Source organism: Ostrea edulis, chromosome 5, assembly GCF_947568905.1.
Source record: "Ostrea edulis chromosome 5, xbOstEdul1.1, whole genome shotgun sequence".
NCBI lineage: Eukaryota > Metazoa > Mollusca > Bivalvia > Ostreida > Ostreidae > Ostrea > Ostrea edulis.
In genome coordinates, this window is record NC_079168.1 from 38,992,509 (window position 1) to 39,018,610 (window position 26,102).

Below are 26,102 nucleotides of genomic sequence, written 5' to 3' on the forward strand. Positions count from 1 at the left end.
CTCTGACCAAAATCGATTTCACCCTCATGATCTTGTAAACAAGTTATAAACACACATACTAATAATCTCCCTGTCACCTCATCTCACATTGAAAAGTTCAGACATTTTTGTTCTGCATCTTACTATTGCTTTTGTCCCACATTATTTTGCCAATTCATTACTCCATTCATTACTCTTCTCCCCTCTTTCAGAATTCTATCATCTGTTTTATACATTGCAAATTTCGTTATGATATACGGATAAAATATTAATTCATATTCACGACATTATTTGATTTAATTCAAATAAAAATCTCAAAACAGCGTGTTTAGCATGCAGGAGGAGAGTTGACGTTAACGTCTACAACGTCAAAATTATTTGATTCGCGAATCAAATAACGTGATTATGCCAAAAGTTTTAGCTCACATTTAAACTTTCGTAGTAGCTTTGAATATTATCAATGGAGTACTTGAGATTTACGTACATATCCAATTCAGAAATATAGCCAATCTGACTTAAGTACACACCTATATTATATATATTATAATATAATATAGGTCTGTACTTTAGTCAGATTGAAATATAGCCAAAATGCAATAGATTTAAATGTTTGATGGCTTGGAACGCGTTATTTTTCATTCGAAAACTTGACCAATATGACCAATTTTCGAGCAAATTTTTAAATTCCTTTACGCCTCATTGATATAATTTTCATTTGCTAATTATGAATGAAGTGTCATTTGCTGAGTGTGCACTATGTATTGATAAATCTCGCTCATGCAATTCAGTGTTGGTCATCAAATTTGATAAAAATTCTCATTATCGTCTTGTCCGTCTCATTAAAATTTCAGATTGTAAAGAACTGCTCGAGGTGTATGCACTCAATTGATTATCATTGGCTTTTTCACATCGATTTTAACAATAATAAAACATTAACATTATTCCCGTCACAATGAATAGCACATGTCAACATAATCAATGGGGTGCATTATGTAACTTCGTCTTGTAAAACTGAACGAAATAATAAACGGTGCACACGCGCAATTTACGATCAATATTAAGAGGACGTTCTTGATAGCCCAAAATCCTGAATCCTCTTCCTGCAGTTTTTGTTGTTGTTATTTTTTTGTTTTGTTTTTTGTTCATGTTGTTGTTGTTTTTTTGTTTTTTTTATAGAGAAGTGAATTCTTATAAATAGCAAAAAATAATATAACGGAAGTGGGGTACCTGTAAAATGCAAAACGAAACCGTGCGAAATCCACCGAAACGAAATAAAACAGAATGTATAACCGAACTCTTTTAACCATAATGATTAGAAATGGTACATCAAGCCCCTGTGAAAATTACGTACCACATAAAAATGAAAATCGCCTCCCTCTTGTTGCCTAGTTGTCTTTCGGGTTGATTGGCGTCGGAAGGGGGTGGGTGGGGTTAATAGCACAAAGTAAATATCCAAAGTTGATTAAATTATACCAAATTTTGGAACGGGGGGGGGGGGTGTAGGTCGGGGGTCAGAGAAACACACTAAACGAGGGGGGGGGGGGGGGCGCCGGCGTTGGGTTTACCTTTGGGCAAAAATACATGTTTTAGTATTTTTTGCTCTAAAGACAAATTTGTGTATATATGTGGATATTGTTGGTTTTACAAGATAGACAAATAAATAGGCACAAATGTTTATGAATATATAGTTTTATTCACCAATCAAGGGCCCTCGGGGGGCATGTACAGGTTATAACAAATATGGGTGTTGCTAAAACGCGGAACGGAAAACGGAACGAAAATTTAAGAATTAGAATAATTAGCAAACTTAACTTACACACACACACACACAAATCGGACAAATATATGCTTTATTTTGATTAAAATCAAGTTTGAGGAACTTGTTCACAAGCGGTAAAATAATTTTATCTTAAAATTCTGCACCATAAATTGATTAAGCTAAGTTGGATATATGTATAAAAGTTTTCAAAGTGTTTTTTCAAGAATATGTATTAGATTTCGTTTCGGTAGGTTTCGTTTCGGTATATTTCGTTTTGTTTCGGCAGTTTTCGTTTCGTTTCGCATTTTACAGGTACCCTACGGAAGTACGAGTAGTTGGGCTACAGCCAATGAGTTTTCAGTATTGGGTAAGTTACGTGTTCGATTATTGAAAGGTTACAAGTATAGCTTTTTAAAAATGCTTTCCGTCTTTACGAACAATTTTTAAAGCATGCTACACAGTGAAACAGATGCATGTATACATGGGTGTGGAATTTAATGTAAATACAGTGCAAGTACCTTTCTCTTACACATCTATATGAATTTTTCGTTAACTTTCAGTACATGTGCTGTGCGTGAATGCAATTTTTTTTTTAGAAAGCGAATCTTTCAGGCATGGAAATTGTCACCTATACTATGAGTCATGTTCTATTAACAAGGACATGGCTTTATGAAAATTTACTAAAAAAGAGAATTTACCCTTAAAATGTATACGGCCAGGCTACAATAATTCGGAGGGGGTGCTATACCAGTTTTAATAATCACACATGGAAATGCAAAAATATGTGTATATATATATATATATATATATAACGAAAGAAAAAAAATGACCCAAGGCCATAATTTCTACTAAAAAGTGGGTCATTTTTTTACGTAGAATATTTACCAGGGGGTCAAATTTCTAGGTAGAAAAATGATCCCCGGTCAATATTCTACGGGGGTCACTTTTCGTTGTTACACCTGAACAGCAGGAGAATGCGATTCTACACGTGACTGTTTTTCATTTTCTCATTTTTTTAAAGATTGGAAAGCTTGTAAACTTTTTAAAAGTTTTTCATAAATTAAAATTATACCAGCACTAAATTATCTCCCTTGAAAAGAACCCCATTTTAACCAACGAAAATTGTAAATTTTCACTTATGTATAAAAGCACAGTCCGGAGACAGAAAGAAATTTCAACTATATCTGCCGTCTCCCACGGTCCGTCTTGAATCAAAATTTAATAATTATCTGTAATTCACAATTAATAATCCATTACATTTGGTAGGGTAGAGATATAGACCGACTGACCTTAGGCTGATGCCGCAAAGGGGGATAATTCAAATTACCGTTGAACATGTGTATTATTGCCTATACGTTAAAGTTTTTGGAGTACAAATATCTTTTTGATATCATGCATGTCTGTAACTGTATAGATATTGATAAATAATCATAGGTTATTAACTGAATATCGGGAAATCTGCCCGCCCGAGGTCGTTGTGCGGTAAAGCCCCGCTGGAAGATCCGCTTCCGAATACGACCGAGGGCGGGCGTAATTCCCGATATTCAATCAATGACCTTTTTATTACATATTTTTTAAATTCTATGCACTTCTGTTTCTACAAAAGCACATTATTCTACATTTTTGGTGGCAAACAAAGCAAATTGTAACAAATGAGACGCAGCAACCAGCAAGTCATGCAGATGTCAGAATTCATCGTGAAGATAACGAACAATGTTTCATAATTAATAGATGGACAAACACGGACCCCTGGACACACCGGAAGTGCATATGGATTCAGGTGTTTAGGAGGTGTAAGCATATATATGATATCAAAATATGTAATAAGTATATATGAAAGCAACATGCACGGTCTAGAGATCTGAAGTATTTAAAACGGGAAAGCGACTATGTTATGTAATAGAGAATTCTATCTATAGTGTTGGAAAGTCATTGTAAAAAATCGTTTTCCACTGATTTTTTTTTTTTTTTTTTTTTTAATAAAACCGTGTAGATCTATATCTACCCAGATGGCGACAACATAGAAAATAAAATGTGCGCTAAACAACGTAATTTGATTAATCAGATAATCCCTTTCTATTCCGCGTACATGAATTACACCCAAAATTGATTCAGATCCAAAGTTAAACACATTGATAGCAATACCGCATGTACCGTGTGATAATTGAATAAACTGTCGAAATTGTCATATAATGAATCAGTACTGTTATGGATTGTCATTTCTCACATTCATCTTTGTTATTCACAGTAAATTGTTCTATGTAGTTTAATTAATTGGACATTCTTATTCCATTTGAAAATAGACTGTTAAAAAGAATAAATAATATAACGAACGCGTCTTGTATTTTCATTTTACGCAGACGCAGAAGAGGCGTTCCGATTGAATATCACCAGTCCCTTAGTCAATGTTTAAATCGCAATGTCAAAATCTAGATTCAGCTTCCTAAGGGGATCAACTTACGAAATTTTCATTGGGATCAACTACGCTATTCGAGCGTTTCCGAGTTCATGGGTGTAATTACCCGTAACTCAAATGGATTCTTTTTAACCTAGATACTGTGTTATGTCTACCTGCTGATCGGCAGTCGTGCATCCATTATCAACGAATGGAATTTTCTCGCTTCAAAAATGTTATCGATGCAAAAATTATTCATCTTAATTGTAACAACATATGGTGTAGACTTTACAGGTAAGACACGATTAGATATTTAGAAATTAGTCAAGTCAAATTCATTTCAGTTCAATTTATTCACTCAAACCTATTCTCTTTAAAGAAGTCGACTTCTCTAAAGAGAATACACTCAAACCATGTTTAAATGGTACATGATATTCACAGAATGAATACGATAAAAATGCAAGAAAAATCGTCAGAGGTTCATTTATAAAATTATGCATTAAACATGGATGACAGAAAGGTACATGGTATATGTATAAATATGATAGTAATATAGAGTCAATAACCGCTCTATCGATTTATTTCCGGGGAATCTTAATATTGTTGCTGTTAGATTACACGCGAACTTCGAAAATAGTGAACGACATTTTGACAATTCACAGCTAAACGAGTTGAGAGAAATTGCCCTAAAATAAGTATATCATGCAACTTTTAATTCAAATTAAATCATTTTTAAAAACTAAGCAGTGGCGGATTTGGGGGGGGGGGGGGGGGGGGGCAGCCGGCGCGCGCCCCCATAAAATTTTGAAATTTAAGGTAAATCGGGGTATCTTGTTTAGAAAAATGTACTAAACGATAAAAGAAGCAATAATTTCTTCCACTCCCGGAGAAATAAATGACAAAATCTTTTAATTTCTTGTATTACTTTATTGGGAGAACTTAATTTTGTTCTAGAAACCCTTAAAATTTGCGTCATCTTATTAATTTCACCTTATTAGAAATGATAGAAAATAGTACAAATGACTAAATAGGAGACATATTTCAAGCCCTATAAAATCTGTAAAATCCCGGAGCTTCCGGGGGCTTCGCCCCTGGGCCCCCACCAGGGCTTTGCCCTGGACCTACTTGGGGCCTCAAGGCATCCCCAAGACCCCACTGCCTCATAAAGTGGCACCCCCGTAACTGCAATTCCTGGATCCGCCCCTGCTAAGAAAATGATGAATATAATTTCTATGGTGGCTTGTTTAGAAAAGGTGGAAGATTTATTTTTTTTTAAAGAAAATTCGTTTCCAGGAAATAACTTTCGTTCTGATGAAATTGATTTTGTTCCACGATACAAAATTCGTTCCCTCGAAATAAGATTCGTTCTCACGAACTAGAATTCGTTCCTACGAAATTCATTTCGTTCCCACAAAATAAAATCCGTTCCCACGAAGTTGAGAAAATAAGCACCGCGTTCAAATTTACCTGGTCTGTGAACCCTTGTCCAGAAGGAGAAATTAAGCTTCAGAATGGATGCTAGAAATTGATGGGCATTTAGTTACTATTCTTTGTGTATACCTTATCTATCTTATCTGATGATCGAGGCGTTCGTGCAATCTTTTGATGCTTTAGTACGTAATCCAGCTCGAGGGGTTTTTCATGTAGAGACAGCCAGAGAATTCTGCTGTGCGTCCAGAAAAACTAATTCAAACAGAATAAAACTTTTTAAGCAGTTTTGCAATATGCCGAGTCATCGTGGGGCGTGGGACGATGATCGGTACATCAGCTGTACATAGCCAGAAAATCTGCCGCAGTACTCGGGAATTTCCGTCGGAAACTGTATGTTTGGCAGTCATACATTGTCGGATACCTGGTATCCGACGAAGGCAGTCAAATGGATACAAGAAAACTTAGAATAAAGAATATTCTGCCTAATTTTCGATTAACTTGCACAAGAGAAATGACTACCATGAATTTTTCAATCTTACAAAAACGTACAGGTAATGCAGGTAACACAGATAACACCCCGTGTATTTGGAACGGTATATACAAGCTAGCAGGGTTTCCTCGGACTTGGGGCTTCACACCGGTACACCTGCCTGAAATTGTCTCCGCCCTGCACTTAACTTATCTGAGGAAAACCGACCGGTTGAAAACCTCGGCATTTAAATTTGATCCCACGTAATAAAATCCGGTAACGAATTGTATTCGTGGGAACGAAATTAACAAGGGAACGAATTTATTTTGTTGGAGTTTTTTTTTTTAATGAAAGTCCCTTCCACTTGTCCTAAACCATGTTGAAATGAACAGCAGAACTCCTTTACAAAGGCATCAAAAGTTGTGTTTGAATTCTTGCAAATGTTCAAACAAATTTAGATGGAAATGGAGAAGCGTGTGGTACCATTGGCAGTGGAACACAGTTGTACTGTCCGGACAAATATCACTGCTGTGACTCCGTAATACACTCCTGTTGTGAGGACGGATATGTGTGTTGGAAATCTGTCTGTATCAGCATCATCCCGTAAGTAATCAGTAGCGTAAGATTGTAATCATACCATAAGTTGTAATTAGTAACACCCCATAAGTCTGTAATCAGTAGCATCCTGTAAGTTTGTAATCAGTAGCATCCTGTAAGTTTGTAATCAGTAACATCCCACAAGTCTGTAATCAGTAACACCCCATAAATTTGTAATCAGTAACATCCCGTAAGTTTGTAATCAGTAACATCCTGTAAGTTTGTAATCAGTAACATCCCACAAGTCTGTAATCAGTAACATTCCGTAAGTTTGTAATCAGTAACACCCCGTAACTTTGTAATCAGTAACACCCCGTAAGTTTGTAATCAGCAACACCCCGTAAGTTTGTAATCAGTAACATCCCGTAAGTTTATAATCAGTAACACCCCGTAAGTTTGTAATCAGTAACATCCCGTAAGTTTGTAATTAGTAACATCCCGTAAGTTTGTAATTAGTAACATCCCATAAGTTTGTAATCAGTAACATCCCATAAGTCTGTAATCAGTAACATCCCGTAAGTTTATAATCAGTAACATCCCGTAAGTTTGTAATCAGTAACAAAACGTTTGTTTGTTATCAGTAACATCCCGTAAGTCTGTAATCAGTAACACCCCGTAACTTTGTAATCAGTAACATCCCGTAAGTTTGTTATCAGTAACATCCCGTAAATTTGTAATCAGTAACATCCCGTAAGTTTGTTATCAGTAACATCCCGTAAATTTGTAATTAGTAACATCCCATAAGTCTGTAATCAGTAACACCCTGTAACTTTGTAGTCAGTAACACCCCATTAGTTTGTAATCAGTAACATCCCGTAAGTTTGTTAATAGTAACACCCCATACGTCTGTAATCAGTAATATAAGTTTGTAATCAGTAACATCCCGTAAGTTTGTTATCAGTAACGTAAGTTTGCAATCAGTGACGTCCCGTAATTTTGTTATCAGTAATGTAAATTTGTAATCAGAAACGTCCCGTAAGTTCGGTTACATCCAGCCTGTTAATTGTTGTCTTATTTTCTTCAGTCTCATCCTCGTGCCTTGTGTTGTCGTCGTTGTTGTCATCGCAACAGTTGTCGTAAAAATCGTCAAGAAGAGTAAGTATGTATGTGTCTAAAGACCACATAATAATAATAATAAAAGTACACTTATATAGCGCCTTATCTAAAAATACTCTAAAGCGCTGTACAACATACTAAAATTTACAATTGATAATTAAAAGAAAAACCATAGAATACACAACGAATAATCCTTACACATATAAGCATGAATGCAACATTATGTCATAATGGATAAAAAGTACAAATCAAGACAATTTAAAGTATAAAATATGATGCAAGCATACAACGTCCTAGATATATGAAAAACAAACAAGTAAAACCACTCAAAGGAATCTAAAACACAAATGTGCCCAAAGTTCATTAAATTCAACAATACATGGCCGCGTCAAAGAAGTGTAGTATATTCAGGGAAAGTCAGACGCTGGTGCCTTGTCATGCCAATGTTCCATGTTCCGCGGAATGCTGACCTTGGTCACATCGAGGCATTATGACATGTTATGACGTAGTATTATGCTTCCTGTTAATTTCTTCCTATAGATTTGATACCCTACTATTTTCGTATAAAAATAAAATTAAAAAACTAATCAATATCCGCATCACTCAACATTAGAAATGCATTCAGAGTGATCGCCCTTTGTTACATTGATCTAATTTGAATGGACAGTCAGCATAATAATTGAACAAACTAATACCAAAAGGCTCATTTACAATTCCAAATTACTGAAAGTGAGTATTGATGTTTTAGCCGACAGTTTGTGTTCCATCATGAACTTTTCTTTACAGGAGGTACGTGACTTTGTACATCAATGGAAAAAAGCTAGAATTATCCTTTAAATTCAGGAGATGATATCCATGTTAATAATTATAGACCTGTACCTGTTTTTATATATCATAAGCAAAATTATTAAAAGACATGTTTAAAAAAAACTTTTAACGAGTATTAGAATGTAAATAAGCTTTTAACAGAGCATCAATCAAGTTTCACATAATATCATTGACACATTGATGAAGGTGTACTTTTTATTGATCGAAGCAAAGCATTTAATTGACACAGTCAACCATGATGTATTAAAGCACAAACTTGTATGTTTTTGGTATACATGTATATACCCGTGAAAATACTTTTAAAATGGTTTCATTTTTATCTATACATGAAAGATCACAATGTGTTTTAAAAATGGAAAGGGGCAATTTCTAAAGGATGAAGGCAAAATGTTAAGGTTTCACCTTATTTTTCTATTTTATTGTGTTTGTATTTATCAAGATTTATAAAAATTAGGGAGATTCCAATGTCATTCTTGTTTAGGTTGTCTGAGCAATATGTATTCTATTGTTAATTGCCAAGAAAAATAAGAAAGTTGCGGGATATGAGAAAACCGGTTTCTTCGAATGGTATTTTATATTCTTATAAAAATGGAGAGCATAAAAGCTGTTACCATCGGAGCCCTTCAGGGTTCTATATTGGGTCCTCTGAGTTTTTTTTTTTTTTTTTGGCTCACATGAGCTGAAAGCGGTTCAGGAAGCTTGATCAGCAAAGATGCCTTTTTCTTTAAAAAAAAAAAAAATACACATATACTTAAAATGAAATTTATATGATTTAACAAGCTATTGTAAACTTAATTTTAGAAAGTCCAACCATTTTCATTGTAGGGAAGATATTTCAAGCAAGAACGGGAGGTCGTGAACCAGCTAGCCAGACCAACTACGCGAATTTTGGGAGTGTTCCTGTTCGCCAACATCACAAACTAAAACCACGTGTTCTTCTGGAATATCTTTATTCTTTCATAAGGGTGTGGATCATACATTTAAAGTTAATAAGACGTGTATGAGCACTAGAGAGGAAAATGAAAGTGCCGTTATTTCTCCGTCCAAATCTTGCTCCGCAGGAGAAATTTCTCCCAGGATGTAGCTATACATGTATTTACAGGATGTAACGTTTGTTTTATTTCTATACATGTATTTACAGGATGTAACGTTTGTTTTATTGCTATACATGTACTTACAACTGAACTAACTATATTGTATTTTGTTTCCATTAGGTATCCGATCCATAACAGCATTTATTTTCACAAAAAGTCAATACCTGTAGCACTAACTCTTTTGTGAAAACCAAATGCCTGATTTTAGCCAGATAAAAATGGGGAGAGAGAGAGAGAGAGAGAGAGAGAGAGAGAGAGAGTAGATGGTGCAACATCTATTTATAGTGAATTAGATTATTTTGTCAGTTATCTCCCCTTGTAAAAATGTAGAAAAAATTAATATTTTCATAATTTGTATGGTGATCTTTACTTTTCTTCACATATTTTGAAAGACCATGGTAATAGGAATCTTTTCACCACGAGGTTCCTTTGGAAATTATATTCTAATTGACTTAATACATGTATGTCAGAACTGTGTTTTTCTCATAGGGATTAATGTTAATCTTTATAACAGATATTTCTTATATATGTCTTGTCAATTTTGAAAATTCTTTTGGTGAATCACTGTGTATGTTAATTATTTTTCATTTGATACCAAGTTTTGTATCACATAGCAGTTAATTATTGGGGGGAAATGGGGGTTTTATGGATCGGATACCTTAACAGTGCAATACTGCCGAGAGAGGCCCTGCATGAAAATGTCCTTAATAAAAGTGTTGTTCATTTATTCATACTTTATTTCCTTCTTTAGGAGATTACGACAATGAACATACCATGCACACACGTTACAAGTCTATTACATGTACATTAGGACTAAACAGTACCCAAAAAAATACAAATAATAAACTATGTACATATTAGAAAGGAAAGGGGGCGTATGTAATTGTAGCAGCTGCCCTTCCTAGAGGTGATTAACTCCCAGTTGCGCCAATATCAGCTGCAGCAGCGAAGTTCAACAAACAAAAGACGACATAATCCGCCCCCTGTAGAGGAATAGAAGTGTGATCAACAAGCAGAGCTAGGTACAAGTCGTACTCTGTGAACTGACATAGCAGAGACGTACACCAAAGAAGTTCGTAATGATACCCCCCACTGATTACGAATGGATCCGGTGGATGAACAGGAGTGGACGAAAACATCGATGATAGGGATTCCACTGAGCAGGTAGAGGACAGAGCATTCGTATTTACATGAGTGTTGGTACACAGTTTGGCAACAAACTTGCATAAGGGTCTTTCATTAAAAGAGATTGGAAGTTTCCAGATGTCTACAAGTTTTGTATTTAGGGAATATTTGATTTTACTGGATCAAGTCAGGGTTAGAAGTCATTCGATTTTGTTTATCAAGTTCTAAGAAGCAGTTATATCTTTTATCTGTCTCCAATTACCTCTGATTGTGTCAAGATTGCACCAAGTCGACCCAAAAAGCCGTTCTAGGTCCATTGACCGATACACCACTCAATGCGTGACCGGTTGCGGTAATTCAATATAGTAGAGCGTTCGCTTCATGTCCGAGAGGTCGTTAGTTCCAGCCCAACTCGTGTCATGGCCGCGTCCAACCTAAAACGTTAAATTATGTATAGTGATTGCTTCTTCGTTAAACGCCCAGCATTTAGAAGTGAGAATCAACGGTCTTTCAGATATGACCTTAAAACGGAGTCGCGGTAGACGTTACCACGTTCAAGAACCCTCACCGTGACTGCCCTGAGCGCTACGCATAGGTCCAACTTTGTGGTACTTCACCTACAGCAGGTGGCGTCTGAATTCTCGACGGGACGTTAAACAAATCAAACAACAAACAAATTTGCATTCAGAATTGTCCCTCAAGGCATGAAGTTTAGAAAGAATATATCGGGAATTAGATCCAAATCATGTTTTGATACAATTATGCAAGTATATGGATTCAGTTGTTAAGAGGTTGCATTGGCAGATCTAGTGGGTTGATTGATTGTATCTTGTTTAACAACCCTCTCGAGAATTTTTCACTCATATGGAGACGCCACCAAGACCGGTGAAAGGCTTCAAATTCAGGTCTATACTCGGCGCTTTCGGCCATTGAACAGCGAGTTTTTTTTTTTTTTTTTTTAAATCCACCTATGACGTCATTCTTTTGTTCGAACACTCCTTTATTTTTCAGGAATGGAGAGTTCGGAAAGTAGGTCAACCTTTATACAAGTAGATATAAATGCATGCAACAAAAGAATGAAAAACGTAAGACATGATTAAAATTAAATTAAAATTAAGTTTTTTTTAATGTTTACAGTGGATTTTAAGTGTGTCAATGTACTCCCCCTTCCCCCTTCGGGGCCTCGGTCCATTACTTTTAAGGAATGGAGGGATACGAGTACATTAACCCTTACGTATGCCACACCTACTGTGACAAGGGACATCCGTTTTTAAGGTCATCTCCGATGACCCGTGACATTCATACCTGATGTCAAGCGTGTGGGGATGGAACTGTCACTACCTGTTTTAATGATTTAGGTTTGTCGCGGCCGGGGTTCAAACCCCGATCTTCCGCATGCAGGGTGAGCGCTCTACCTCTAGACCACCGCGACGGTCTCTAGAGTGGGAGTTACAGGGTTTCACAACCTTTAGTTGAACATTTCTTAAGAAAAAGTCATTTTTACCACTTTGGGCTGTCCCCCTTTTTTTTTCGACGGAAAAGTTACAAAACTCCCTATTTTTTTTAATTTTTTTTTAAGATCAGCCCTGGCTTGTCAGTGAAATAAGAAAGTAGTTTCCAGCAACGGATTTAGAAAGAAACAAAAAGGTGTGTGGGGAAGGGGGTGGGTGGATGTGTGTACAAGGCGGTGGGTGGGTGGTGCAGATCCTCAAACTTCCTCATAATATTTACATTTTTCATCGCTTACGTGGCGCATTGTGTAACAATTCAAAACTTTCACATGACCTGCATGCACCGTAACAGCAGTTTAATGCCTTTTTCCAGTCGTGAAAAATATTAATTTCAATCCAAGACTAAATTTTACTGTACATTCATCGTCGCATGGCACGGTTACTGAGTCCGGTAGTACTTACTACTTTCACTGGGTGGATTCCGACGGTCATGTCAAACCTTTAGCACAATGTGTGACTGTACTATTACCAAGCGTTCGGCGTCGAGGGTCTTTCGGATATGAATGACCTATTCTCTTTAGAGAAGTCGAGAGGCATAGCCTTCATCGACTTCTCTTCGCAAGCATTCATATTTTGATTCTGGGAAACGTGTAAATGCCGGAGTCGGTGACGGTTTATGCTTCGACCGACGTTTCGACTCAGATGTGCCTGGATTTACGCAATAGACAACTTGTTTTCAAACATTTAGCAGTAATGCACAAAACCGTCACAAGGAAATCAACACTTACTTGCTTTTAATCCATTTTTAACATGTCCCCTGTCCCGGGTTTAAATCACAACTCTGTTTACTTTCTCTTAACTGGTCCCCTATTTTGACAACTCCCAAGACCAGTTAACGTAAACCCTAGCCTGGTACCCGAGGCCTTCCGATGTTCAAAGAACGAAGGCCAGGCATCGGATGTCGAATGGATTCTTCCACTGATCAAAATCCAATATGGCGGACTCAATGGTAAGTAATGGGAATGTACGTAAATGAGCGTATCATGGCTTAATTAGCTGTGTCACTTTCGATTTTATGTCATTAGTTGCCAGATACAGACCTTAGGAAATGTATAATACTTGGTTTTCCATGTGACACGCTTGTTTGATATAGTCTTATCCCTTTGTATTCAAGTAAGTAGGTGATTCGCCAACTCGCATATTTTTCACGTGTGTTAAATTAAATCTAACCGTGTCACTTCGTTTTTTCTACTATTGATGGGTTGCATTGGGTTGCTGGCGAAGATATATACTGAGTTTTATAGATGACACGCACCAGTTTTCCTATTTTGAACCGACAATTATTTCAGATCGAATTTCCTCGACTCATTTTGACTGGTTATCCTTGTTAAGCAGTATAAATATTATTGTAACTGCTAGCTGTTTATGAGCCACCCTTGCATTTTGTAAATAATCAATATTAAGCAAGGCATAACATTTTATTCTAGAAAGATACAAGTTAAAGCTACATGCACTACTTATGTAAACACAATGTGGAAATAAGTTTTGGTCTCAAGATCGATTGACTGTATATTGTTTAACGTCCCTCTCGAGAATATTTCACTCATATGGACCCAATAACTTCGATCCAATGGTTTTCAGGCCCTTCTATGTTGCGATCTTATTTTAAATTTAAGGGCAATATCTGTATTCCTAATGAAAAAAAAAATGCCCGGGAAACTGTTTGACTTACTTTAAGTCCTAATGTAGGTCACGGACGGACGGACCAATTCAACTGAAATGCAAACTGAAGTGGCATTCCTCTAAAAGGAAGCTTATTTGTAAATTTCAGGGCAATATCTGTATCTGTAACGAAAAAAAAAAAAATCCGGAAAACTGTTTGACTTATTTATAACCCTAAAGTAGGTCAAGGATAGACCAATCCAGCTGAAATGCAAACTCACTTTTACAAAGGAGAAATTGTGACCAAATTTTAAAGTTGTACATGCATCCGTAAAAAGTCCGGAAAACATGGCTGGACGGACGGACAGCCAGACCGGCCAGACAGACGCACGGAGAGCAACATAACTAAATACGTCCTGTCTAATGACGGGCGTATAAAATTTATATTTTAAATGGCTATCGTTACATCAAAAGCATAAAACATTGAAAATGTAAATATTTGCCCGTAGCACACGGAACTCTGGGTAGAGAATGCAGAGAAGCTCCTACTTGATTTTCACGAACAATGAATAATCATGTGTGTCTAACAGGAAGTAGCGTTAATATATATGTAGTGTCTACACGTGAATATCCGGAGAAATTCAACTCAATGAATCATCAAATTATGGATGAATGTTATTTTATACGAGAGAAAAAAAGTTTCTGTTATATTTGTTTACCCTAAAAAGCAATACAAAAAAAGCTGTAACTAACGGTGTTTTTTTCAACAATCCAATTATGCACCAAATATCACCTGTCGGTAAAACAAATATAATCCCCAAGATCTTAAGAAATATTCAGCAAAATAAGGAAGGGATTATTGTTTGAGAGCATACCTACAATGAGCGTTTCGTACAAACCGCCATTGCGTTGTATACACAGACACGAAACTAGATTGCCGAACATAATCGGGTTGCTGGGACCGAGACGGAGACTAACGTGAGTAACGTACTACACGTGTCGTTTGTTTTAAAATCTGACATTGTTTCATGAATGACATGAAGTACTATAAGTGTAAGAAAGTAATAATTACGCAAATGTGCCACTCAAAGGAAATTTTGCTAGTGAATTTTCTATAAGATTAGCATTTTAGATTGTCTACAAGTCCGGCACGTGCTCGGTGCCTCTCTTTCGCTTTTTTCCGAACTGGTGGTCTCGAATGCACATCGGAGATTACGAGCAGGAATAACCGACAGGATGACAATGATTCATAAATCGACATTTTCTACTAATTTGACGTGTTTATTGCTTCAGATTCACTCTGATTCCATGAAGTTATATATAATTCAATCACAAATATTTTAAATATTTGTTCTTTTATTTTTCAATTTATTTGCCGTCAGTTACAGCTTACAAGTATTGCTTTAACGTGACATTCAGATGTGTTTTAGAGCAAATATTTACTTAACTTACTAAATACATTTAAAGGGCTCTGTCAATGGAGACTTGAATTTAGATAGTATTTCATACAGTATTTACTCTAACCAGGCTGGCGAAACTAATACTGGTATAGCTATGATTTTTTTAAAAGGTGTAACTTGCTTTCTAAAGAGGGCATAGTATAAATATTGGCTTGGCCTCAAAATTGACTTGGTCCCAATTTTGACCTCTTAATTTGGCTCCAACCCAAATTTTGGCCTGGACTAAAAAGTTGGTCTCTAAATTTTTTTTGGGCCGCAGCCAAAACTAATTTTTTAAATCAAAATTTTAATCGATTTCATTGATTTATTATTGGTTTTAGTTTTTCAAAGTCATAGCAGATAAATGGTATGTTTCTGTTCTCTTGTAAATGTGCACTTTAAAATGATCATGATCTACCACCAGTATGATTGATTTGATTGAATATCTATTGATCAGGTTATTGATAAAATCATTTTCTTTTCCCTTCCTAACTTGTGTACTAGTACACACCAACATTAGTAATGAAATGATTGGCGTATTGATTTTTTCTGAATTATGATTGATTCCATTGATTTATTATTGGTTTTCACTTTTCAAAATTGTTGACATGACATGTTTCTGTTGTTTTGTAAATGTAGACATTGAAAACACTCATTCGACAAATGATCCACTTCACATATTGATAATGAATTAAAATAAATTCACACTAGTTTAATGATGAATCATCGCACTTCACACACTGCAATGCAGTGTACTGCCTTCACTCTCATTGAAAATAAAACAGCGAGTTTGATAAATAGATATAAAACTACTATCATAAATCATACATATTGAAACTATAATTTTAATAAATTAAGGATGTTCATTTCTAACATTATAAATTATTGATGACTTTCTGTTTATTATATGTAACACTGTAATGGGATGTCTGATTATTTACAACATAATTTAACACAGAGTTCTACAGCTATGGTTCTTGATAGGGAGTCAAAGTTGAGGTTAATCTATGATATACGGGTTTGAAATGTCACTTATGCTTTGTACACAACCTCTATTTTCAATAATTATCAGAATGAAAGATGATTTTGATAACAGTCTAATATCATTAAGAAGTAGCGCACAAATATTAAAACTGCACTTTGTGACTTTGTAGATGATCACAGGATCAATTATTAATTGTTAACTATGCAGTTTTTGTTATGGTGGACATTTGTAATTAGTTCTGTTTTACTGTTGCCTTGTCTCGGAAAAAAAAAATCAAAATTCTTTGAAATTCAGACAAATTGTTTTGTATACCTTATTTAGTTGAGACAAAATCATAAAATCACTTACTAATAAACTCTTCCATTGGATCAAACACGCCCTATTTGCAAATAATGGGCTACTCCATTGTTTCTGTATAATGGAATCTCAAACTTCAGCAAACGTTTTCATCACCATCTTTTCATCTGGTGATAGATATTTTGTTTTTCTGATAGTGCAATAATCACCTTTCCCATGAGGTCTGAAAAGAGGAATTATAGATCAAGAAATATTTTCCTATCCTTTTTAATTTATAGTGTTTATGCTATGCAAAGTACCAAACATTGAACACTGATTAAAATACTTTAACATCCTATTGGGTTATTGGCTATTGAACTATTTGCACTCTTTACTGTGCTTAATTTGATTTTGGTAAAAAAAGTCATCTATCATGCATTGGAAATTAAGCAAGTGAATACGTAGTATTTTCAAATTCAAAGCAAGACCACATACCATGTTCTGTTCTCAATTTGCGCTGCTCTCTAAATCAAATTCGTTTACCTGATCAAGATATTTTGAGATCATGGCGGGTGTCACTGTGACCGGTCGACAGGGGATCTTACTCCTCCTAGGCACCTGATCCCACTTCTGGTATATCTAGGGGTCCGTGTTTACCCAACTCTCTGTTTTTTGTATTGCTTGTTGAGTTATGAGATTGATCACTGTTCGTTATCTTCACCTTTCATTCATGATAATGACATATTTATTTGAAAGTGTTACATTTTGATAATGTGTGGATTGGTATAATATATGTCTGGGAAAAAAATTAAAAAATGAATAAACCAATCATTTCATCAATAGTCCATACGTTTTGGTATATATTAGTACATACGTTTGTAAGATGGGAAATGGATTTCATAAATAAAATGATCGATAGATATTCAATAAAATCAATCAGACTGGTGGTAGTTCATGATTATTTTAATGTGCACGTTTACAAAACAACAGAAACATATCATTATGTTCAACAATTTTTAAAAATGAAAACCAATAATAAATCAATGAAATCAACGATAATTCAGAACAAATCAATAAGCCAATCATTTCATTAGTAGTGTATTTTGATGCGTATTAGTACATAGGAAGAGAAAAGAAATCAATAAATCGATCAATATATATTCGATAAAACCCCGTAGGGATCCTGGTTAGAGTAGGTCCTTAGTACCCCTTGTTTGTCGTAAGAAGCGACTAAATGGGGCGGTCCTTCGAACGATCGAGACCACAAAAAGCGAAAACTTGTGTTACAGCAGGTGTGGCACGATAAAGACACCCCCCCCCCCCCTCCTGATCAATGGCCATAAGTGTCGGAAATAGGCATAAATTTTGCAGCCCTTCACCGTCAATGGTGACGTCTCCATTGAGAGGGACGTTTCAACAACATACAATCAATAAATTAAATCAAATTGATGATAGTTCAAGGTTTTTTAAAGTGCACATTTACAAAAGAACAGAAGCATATCATTCATCTGCTATGACTGAAAAACCAAAACCAATAATAAATCAAGGAAATCAATCAAAATTTTGAATTAAAAAAATTATTTGTGTTGCGGCCAAAACAAATTTTTAGAGGCGAAATTTGAGGCCAGACCAACTTTTGAGGCCAGGTCAAAATTTGTGTTGGAGCCAAATTAGAGGCCGAAATTGGGGGCAAAGCCAGGCCAGACCAATGGGGCAAAGCCAGGTTGTATAGTATGCCTCTAAGAAAAGAGGAATTTTGCTGTAATACATGTTAATGAAAGTAATCTGCGTACAAAAGAGAGTAATCCATCTAAAGCTTAGTATTACATTGTAACAATAATCTTACTACACAAATGTCACAAAATCGATGTGAAATTGAGGTTGTCTACGAAATCTGGTCAAAATAGCCTTTTTCTTTTATGTTTCATTGTATGTTAAACTTTCTCCCCAATGACCGGTGCCGTTGACTGGCCTATTCCAACACAGTCCCATAGTATTCATAAATGAATCTGATATGGACAACATTGAGAAATGCAGACTAAAATAAAGGCATGCGTGTGATGACCTTGACGACAGTATGATCTGCAGAAAATTCATTTCCACATATATTTCAGCTAGGTATATTTTTCAGTAAAAGTTTTCTGCTCTGGCATGACTTTTTTCATAATTATCGATATTTAAAAACAAACAAAAACCACACATACTCCCCCCCCCCCCCTTTCCCGATATTAACTTTGGAAGTACATCAACAAATATACACGATTTGACCTTGAAACATTGGCAGATATCGTGAATGGAATCGGTTTTTGACCTAGATAAATTTGATAAGTGTACTGTAGAGAATTAAATGGAATCTGATGACAGGAATCACCATGAATTTATATTACATAATTGTATTAGTTTAAACTGCCAGATTAGCACAACAGCAGACCAAACGCTACTAAAACAGAGTTACGATCGAATTAAAAAAAATATCTACGTACTACCCATCATAAGCTGTGGTCTGCTAGGACTGGCGTTTTCATACTAAAGTCGAGTTTGGAGATATACGTTGGACCTCTTCGGGGGAAAATGCTCTCCACATGCAGTATATACGGAAAATTCCGGATCCGCGCATGTATAGTTGTATGTGGTTACGTTCGTCCTCACGGTAACACCTTCAACATCGTGTTACATTTATGTTAAATATTTTAAAATAGATAAATGAATAATCTTTAGAACCGCAATAAATACCCAGTGAATTTTCGTGTGAATGGGATATAACTCACTATACATAACCTGTTAACATGCAATTTATTGTAGTTTTTAGTTATAGAGTGCTAATGTAATTTTAAACCTGCTTTGTCCTAAGAAAGGTGATTTTTATCGTTCGTTTCGCGGAGGTGTAATCCCCCCCAGCCGATTCGGATATCCAGACGATGCTATATCCGATAGCACACAATCAGTATATCTCCGACTTTGTTTACTGACTTTGTCACGGCCATTAATTATAGACTTTTTGTTTTAGATGATCCAAGTTTGTTGTTGTTGTAGAATTAAAGATCATCCTCGACTTACAGGCGGTGAAAACCTACCTGGATCATGTTTCTATGTAAACAGTCACATACTTTAACAATACACGGAGTGATACTTTTAAAGATCTGTCAAATCTTGTGAATTTGGACATAACTAATCTGTAGGAAGGAGTACTGAATGGATATTACCTCGTCTCTCATGCTACAGGTGTCGGGATCAAAGCTGTTGTTTATCTACTGCATCGCTTGTGTCGTTGACTTCTCTGGTAAGTACAACCAGTCTTCTGGTGCTTTAACGAATATTTAGATTTGCAGCATGCAGAAATCTATACAATATGATATATTTATTATTTACATATATACATGTATATTCATTTATATTGATAAAATTTTATTGAATTTTTAATCGGTTATAACCAATTTTTTAACATTTTGCAAGGAGTGGAATAGCTCCATGCATATTCATGTCGATTTCTGATATTTTGGGATATGTGTGATAAGTATTATTGTTGTATATTTTTGAATAGCTTCCGAATGCCATAGATGAGAAAAGTATGAAAGCCTTTTAGGGTCACTTAAAACATTCATGTGCAGTAGGCCAACGCGGAACAAACTAAGGCATTATTATCTCGAATTAAAGGCGTTGTATTTACATTTCCAATGTTTTTACCTTTGCCCCCCCCCCCCCCCCCCCCCATTTGTCCACATGAACGCGCTGCAGTTGTAAACAGTGTGCATATGAATACAAAAGCACAAATGTACTTGATAAATACACTGCATAGTACGTCTATTCTCACGGCATGGAATGCAGACAGAAATGAAAATAGAATGTAAATATAAGAAATAGATTTCATTTTTGAAAATACATGAGGTGTGAACTGCGATGCTTCACGCCGTCATACTTCATGTAGTCTGGTCCCCGCCCCCGCCATTCCTTGATCACTCGTACCCAATAAGGAGTGATCAAGGAGTGGCGGGGGCGGGGACCAGATTATATTTCATGCAGCACCTTAGAGACGATAAATAAGGATGGGAACAGCGACGCTTCACGCCGGCACATGCTGTGAACTAGCGCTGCATGAAGTAGGCCCGCGTGAAGCGTAGCAGATCTTGCCCTCGTGCATTTTTATACATATTTATAAGTTTTCGTAAAAAAAAAAAAAAAATCGATCAATTGTAGCAGTTTTAATTTACTCGGAAATAAAGGCTATTTTCCTTCATTTAAAGAGGTCAGCACCTGAGATTTGGAGTAATGTCAATTTTTTGGGAAGTGTGATTTTGATTTCCACATTGAAGGAAATATAGGAAATGTAATAGAAAAACTGGGGTCGCAATGTTTGTTATTGAGCTCTAGTGTTCTAAGCATGACCTTTATGCACTTAAAATTGACTCAAGATTTATTCAATTAAACTTGATTTTTTTTATTGTCTCAACACAACATAAATCAATCATTACATAAAATAGACACATAATTATGTCTTCTAACAAAACAGATAGAAGAAAGTTTAATACAAGTAATGTAAATAAAACATGACCTGTTTGCACTTGATACGCGAAAAAAAAAAATCATGATGTCAAATTTGAGGGTTTGAAAGGACACATTAGGAGTAATGTCAATTTCTAAATGTGCACATTATTTTCAAGGTCTTGTCTTAAAATTTAAAATGGAACTTTAAAAATGGGGATTGGAGATCAAAATTTTAAATTATGAGCGAAAATACTGAATTTTTATACAAACTTTTGAGTAAATTAATTTAGATTTCTTTTTATTTTAAATCAGTGTTCTGTTTGGGAAAAAAAAATATCAACCAAATTTTATAGATTACAACATTTGAACTAGTTCCAAGTCTCAACTAGTTGTATCATAAATTATAAAACTGAAATACACGTATAGGAGTATAAAAATAGAAGACATATTGGATGCAACAGAAACTATAATATCATGCAGATTTAGAACTTTTTGATTAATCAATCCTTCCTCCACAAAATGTAGTCCCTTCGAAACCCTTTCACAATTTGAAGTGACGCAAAACTTTTCAACTGGATAGGGCTCGGTAATGTGTAATATGTTTACACAATGGGGTCAGTATTGAACCACTAAATACTTAGTTGTTGCATTAATGTGGGAACGGCACGATTGAGTCCGCATTTGAAGAAATATAATATTTGAAATCTTCAATTGGGCGTTTTCAGGAAGAAAGACACATTTGTCTTCTTAGCTCTACAACCCATGCTTGTGGCAACGGAGAAAACGCTTGGTGTTGACGTGTTTTTCTCCCATTTTGGGGACATGAATCTTCGCCGAGATTAGAATGACCCCATTTCTCGACACGCATAGATGAGATAGTTCTGGGTATGTTAAACAATGAATGTTACTAACTATCACTTTTTCCTCTTGAAAACGCCTAATTAAAGACTGCAAATCTATTTGCAATGCAGAACCGTTCCCACCCAAAACTAACTGCACCCCACATCTTATAACAATAGTACCACATTGCGCCATCACAGCTGTGGTGTTCCATACTTTCATGTCTTTTTGGATTTGTAAATTTTAATGTCATATCTGATAGACCCGTCACTTTCACTTTTAATGTGAACGGTCACTAATGCACAATTTAATATGTAACTGAAGAAACACACACAGGGAAATCCTAGAAAATGATAAATCTCTTACCCCGAAAGGGGAAATCTTCGACGTTCACAAGAATTAACTAAGAGATCTTTTCCCCCTGCATATATCAATCTCTTACACCAAAAGGGGAAATCTTCGACGTTCACAAGAACTAAGATCTTTTCCCCCTGCATATATCATTCTATTAATGTTCATAATTGTTGAATGTATTTTAAATAATTCATATGAACTTTGAATTCCTCATATGATCTGAAACATGTCTGAATTCTGGCTTTGTTATGAGCTAGTGCTTGTTTATTAGCTAATGATTTCATACAAAAATCAGATACAAAGCAACGTGAATCTTTCTGATATAGCAGTAAAGAGGACATGTTCAAGTAGAAAGGAGGAAGGGCGACCTTGTTTATGTGTCAACTTACTGTTGAAATATTGATCAGATCAAATAAAGTGCTCTGCACCTTTCACTTCCGCAAAATTTCTCAAGTTTTGGCATTCTTAAACACCAACACATAAAATTCTCTTCTGTTTTTACGCCTTTATTTCTCACCATTTCTTCTTTGATTTGCATTATTACGCTTTTCTTATGCGTAATTATAATAGCGCAGTTGATTTGTGATATCACATCCTTTCAAGTTATAACACTTTTAAAATTGTCTAAAATGTCTGCCAAACTGCAAGAACATGATCTGACACAACTGTTAGTCATACGAATTGATAAGGATGATAGACAAGAAATTAGTTCACAGCGGATGCTTAATATTTCAGATGGAGATGGAGAAGCGTGTGGTACCATTGACCGTGGAACACAGTTGTACTGCCCGGACAAATATCACTGCTGTGACTCCGTAATACACTCCTGTTGTGAGGACGGATATGTGTGTTGGAAATCTGTCTGTATCAGCATCATCCCGTAAGTAATAAGTAGCGTAAGATTGTAATCATCCCATAAGTCTATAATTAGTAACACCCCGTAAGTTTGTAGTCAGCAACACCCCGTAAGTTTGTAATCAGTAACATCCCGTTAGTTTGTAATCAGTAACATCCTGTAAGTTTGTAATTAGTAACACCCCGTAAGTGTGTAATCAGTAACAACCCGTAAGTTTGTAATCAGTAACATCTCGTAAGTTTGTAATCAGTAACATCCCTTAAGTTTGTTATCAGTAATGTAAGTTTGTTATCAGTAATGTAAGTTTGTTATCAGTAACATCCCGTAAGTTTGTAACACCCTGTAAGTTTGTAATTAGTAACATCACGTAAGTTTAACCAGTAACATCGCGTAAGTTTGTAATAAGTAAAATCCCGTAAGTTTAACCAGTAACAAACCGTAAGTTTGTAATCAGTAACATTCCGTAAGTTTGTAATAAGTAAAATCCCGTAAGTTTAACCAGTAACATCCCGTAAGTTTGTAATAAGTAGAATCCCGTAAGTTTAACCAGTAACATCCCGTAAATTTGTAATCAGTAACATTCCCTAAGTTTGTAACCAGTAACAAGCCCTAAGTTTGTAATAAGTAAAATCCCATAAGTTTGTAATAAGTAAAATCCCGTAAGTTTGTAATCAGTAACATCACGTAAGTTTGTAATCAGTAAAATCCCGTAAGTTTGTAATCAGTAACACCCCGTTAGTTTGTAACCAATAACATCCTGTAAGTTTATAATCAGTAACAAGCCGTAAGTTTGCAATCAGTAACATCCCGTAAATTTTGTAATCAGTAACATCTTGTAACTTTGTAATCTGTAACATCCCGTAAGTTTGTAATCAGTAACATCTCGTAACTTTGTAATCTGTAACATCCCGTAACTTTGTAATCAGTGTACATTTATAATCAGTAAAGTAAGTTTGTAATCAGTAACATCCTGTAAGATTATTACTTGTATATATCACCATCTATCCGTAAGTTCGCGAGTTTGAGCATCATGTTGTAAGTTTGTGATTAATATTATTCTGTAAGTTTGTGAGTTGAAATTAAAATGGTTAACATTCTCCTCTATACTGGATCGTTTACATTAGCCTGTTAATTGTTTTAGTTAACATTCTACACTGGATCGTTTATATCCAGCCTGTTGATTGTGTTAGTTAACATTTTTACAATGGATCGTTTACATCCAATATGTTATTGTGTTAGTTAACATTTTTACAATGGATCGTTTACATCCAATATGTTATTGTGTTAATTAACATTCTACAATGGATCGGTTACATCCACCCTGTTAATTGTTGTCTTATTTTCTTCAGTCTCATCTTCATGCCTTGTGTTGTCTTCATTGTTTTCATCGCAACAGTTGTCGTAAAAGTCGTCAGAAAAAGTAAGTATTATAAAGGATAAAACACAAGTATTTGCATTATAATTTTCTACAATATAACATCAAATTCTATAGGTAATCTGGAATCATCTTGTAACAGCGCAATGCCAAACTATCTAATGTTCAAAGGCGACAGACAATTTTTGTCATGTAGTACGGTCACAATATCAGATTTCTGCAATAGCGCAACAAATTAAATGTGTTTTTAGCACACAGTTTACTTCTGCTTTCATGAAATGTTAATCAATAAAAGCAGTGATAAAATAATCATAGGTTCCTGGATTCACTATCTGTGAACAAAACTTCAAAAGAGATCAATCGATATCACCCGGAGAACACTGGTAAAATCATGAATCGTCAGTGATGAATTACTTATCAAACAAATTACAATGTGTTGATTGTTAATTGTTCCAACCCTGACACGGTGTGTCCACACACGCACGCACGTACACACACACACGTACACACACACACACACACACACACTGTATGCCTTTTATTAAGCTTTTAAATCAAAATACTTTCAAAACTTAGTAAAACACAGATGTGATTGACAGTGTGAAATATATCTGCAATGTTGGAAAACAGTTCAACTGGCCTGAAATATCATGTAATAAATGCATGTTATATCTTCATTGTAGGGTCGGGACTTATACATACCATTTTGGGTAGGTCTGAACCAGATAGACATGCTCAAAACGTGTGTGATCATTCTTCCATCCAAACCTGCAGACTAAATTCAGGCGTTTTTCTTGGTTATGTTTATTCATTTATGAAAACGTCGGTCATAAATTTAAAAATATACATAGCAGATGTGAAGTTGAAAGCAGTAAAATAGGACCTGTTTTGTGCATGAAAGTGTTGACATCGAATAGTTGAAATTTGTTTCCTTTACTATTACATGTTTAATAAAACTTATCCTCGGGTAGTAACTTTATGATAACACGTTTGCAAAATATTTCAGTTGATGCTTTTGTAAAGCTGTAATTATTTCCGTCATGATTGTTTACAAAGTGAATAATTTGTATAATGGTAGTATTGGTAGTTGTATGGAATAATTCCCTAGTGATGAATCTTGTAATTTCTATAAAGAAAATAAATTTAAAAGTAAGGAAAAGATGGATCCCTGGACACATTAGAGGTGGGGTCAGATACCTAAGAGGAGTAACTACTAGTATCCCGTGTTGACCGGTCACGCCCACCGTGAGCCCTATATTTTGATCAGGTAAACGGCGTAATCCATAGCCAAAATCAGCGTATAAAGAATGGCTTAACAATTGGTATAAAACATGTCAGACAGCATTTGACGCAATGATAGGTTGTATTTCTAAATCATATTATAGCGAGCATAGAATTGGTGAAATGCTGACTTTAAGCGAGACTGTTGAAACCTCTGTACCATAAACTTGTTTGTCAATTACCTGTCTCATGTATTAATTTAAAAACTGATAATACGCAGAACAAGCTCCTGTGTATCGAATCAGCTGAGAGACATAAACACCAAGTACAGGTGATAATGGAATATTGCTATATACATATGGAAAGTTGACGATGGAAAAGCTGAAATCATCCTGTCGGGATGACTAAAGTTTGTTATAAAGTTGAGT

The 26,102-nt window shown here is 35.4% G+C and overlaps 2 protein-coding genes and 1 long non-coding RNA gene across 7 annotated transcripts; 2 read left to right on the forward strand and 1 right to left on the reverse strand.

The window, feature by feature from the left end:
* The first annotated feature begins 1,539 nt into the window (after positions 1-1,539).
* LOC125652249 (uncharacterized) lies at positions 1,540-10,335 on the forward strand. The gene is made up of 4 exons (XM_048881296.2): positions 1,540-4,427; positions 6,492-6,636; positions 7,655-7,725; positions 9,340-10,335. The coding sequence occupies exons 1-4, from the start codon at positions 4,367-4,369 to the stop codon at positions 9,516-9,518; spliced, it is 456 nt and encodes a 151-aa protein (XP_048737253.2). The 5' UTR covers positions 1,540-4,366; the 3' UTR covers positions 9,519-10,335.
* LOC130054893 (uncharacterized) lies at positions 8,696-13,097 on the reverse strand. Its single transcript, XR_008803267.1, has 2 exons — positions 12,973-13,097; positions 8,696-11,167 (listed from the first exon to the last, which is right to left on the reverse strand). It is a non-coding gene; the product is annotated as an uncharacterized LOC130054893 (long non-coding RNA).
* Positions 13,066-25,432, forward strand: LOC125652248 (uncharacterized). 5 transcript variants are annotated; one of them, XR_008803266.1, is made up of 6 exons: positions 14,537-14,824; positions 19,554-19,826; positions 21,754-21,913; positions 22,958-23,102; positions 24,428-24,498; positions 25,137-25,432. XR_008803266.1 is itself a non-coding variant. In XM_048881293.2 (5 exons), the coding sequence occupies exons 2-5, from the start codon at positions 19,739-19,741 to the stop codon at positions 25,331-25,333; spliced, it is 501 nt and encodes a 166-aa protein (XP_048737250.1). In that variant the 5' UTR covers positions 13,066-13,193; positions 19,580-19,738; the 3' UTR covers positions 25,334-25,432. The 5 variants fall into 5 exon arrangements, 4 of the variants coding, with proteins under 4 accessions (XP_048737250.1, XP_048737249.1, XP_056021944.1 ...); XM_048881293.2 differs by lacking the exons at positions 14,537-14,824; positions 21,754-21,913 and adding an exon at positions 13,066-13,193 and having other exon boundaries at positions 19,580-19,826; XM_048881292.2 differs by lacking the exon at positions 21,754-21,913 and having other exon boundaries at positions 14,500-14,824.
* The last annotated feature ends 670 nt before the right edge of the window (positions 25,433-26,102 follow it).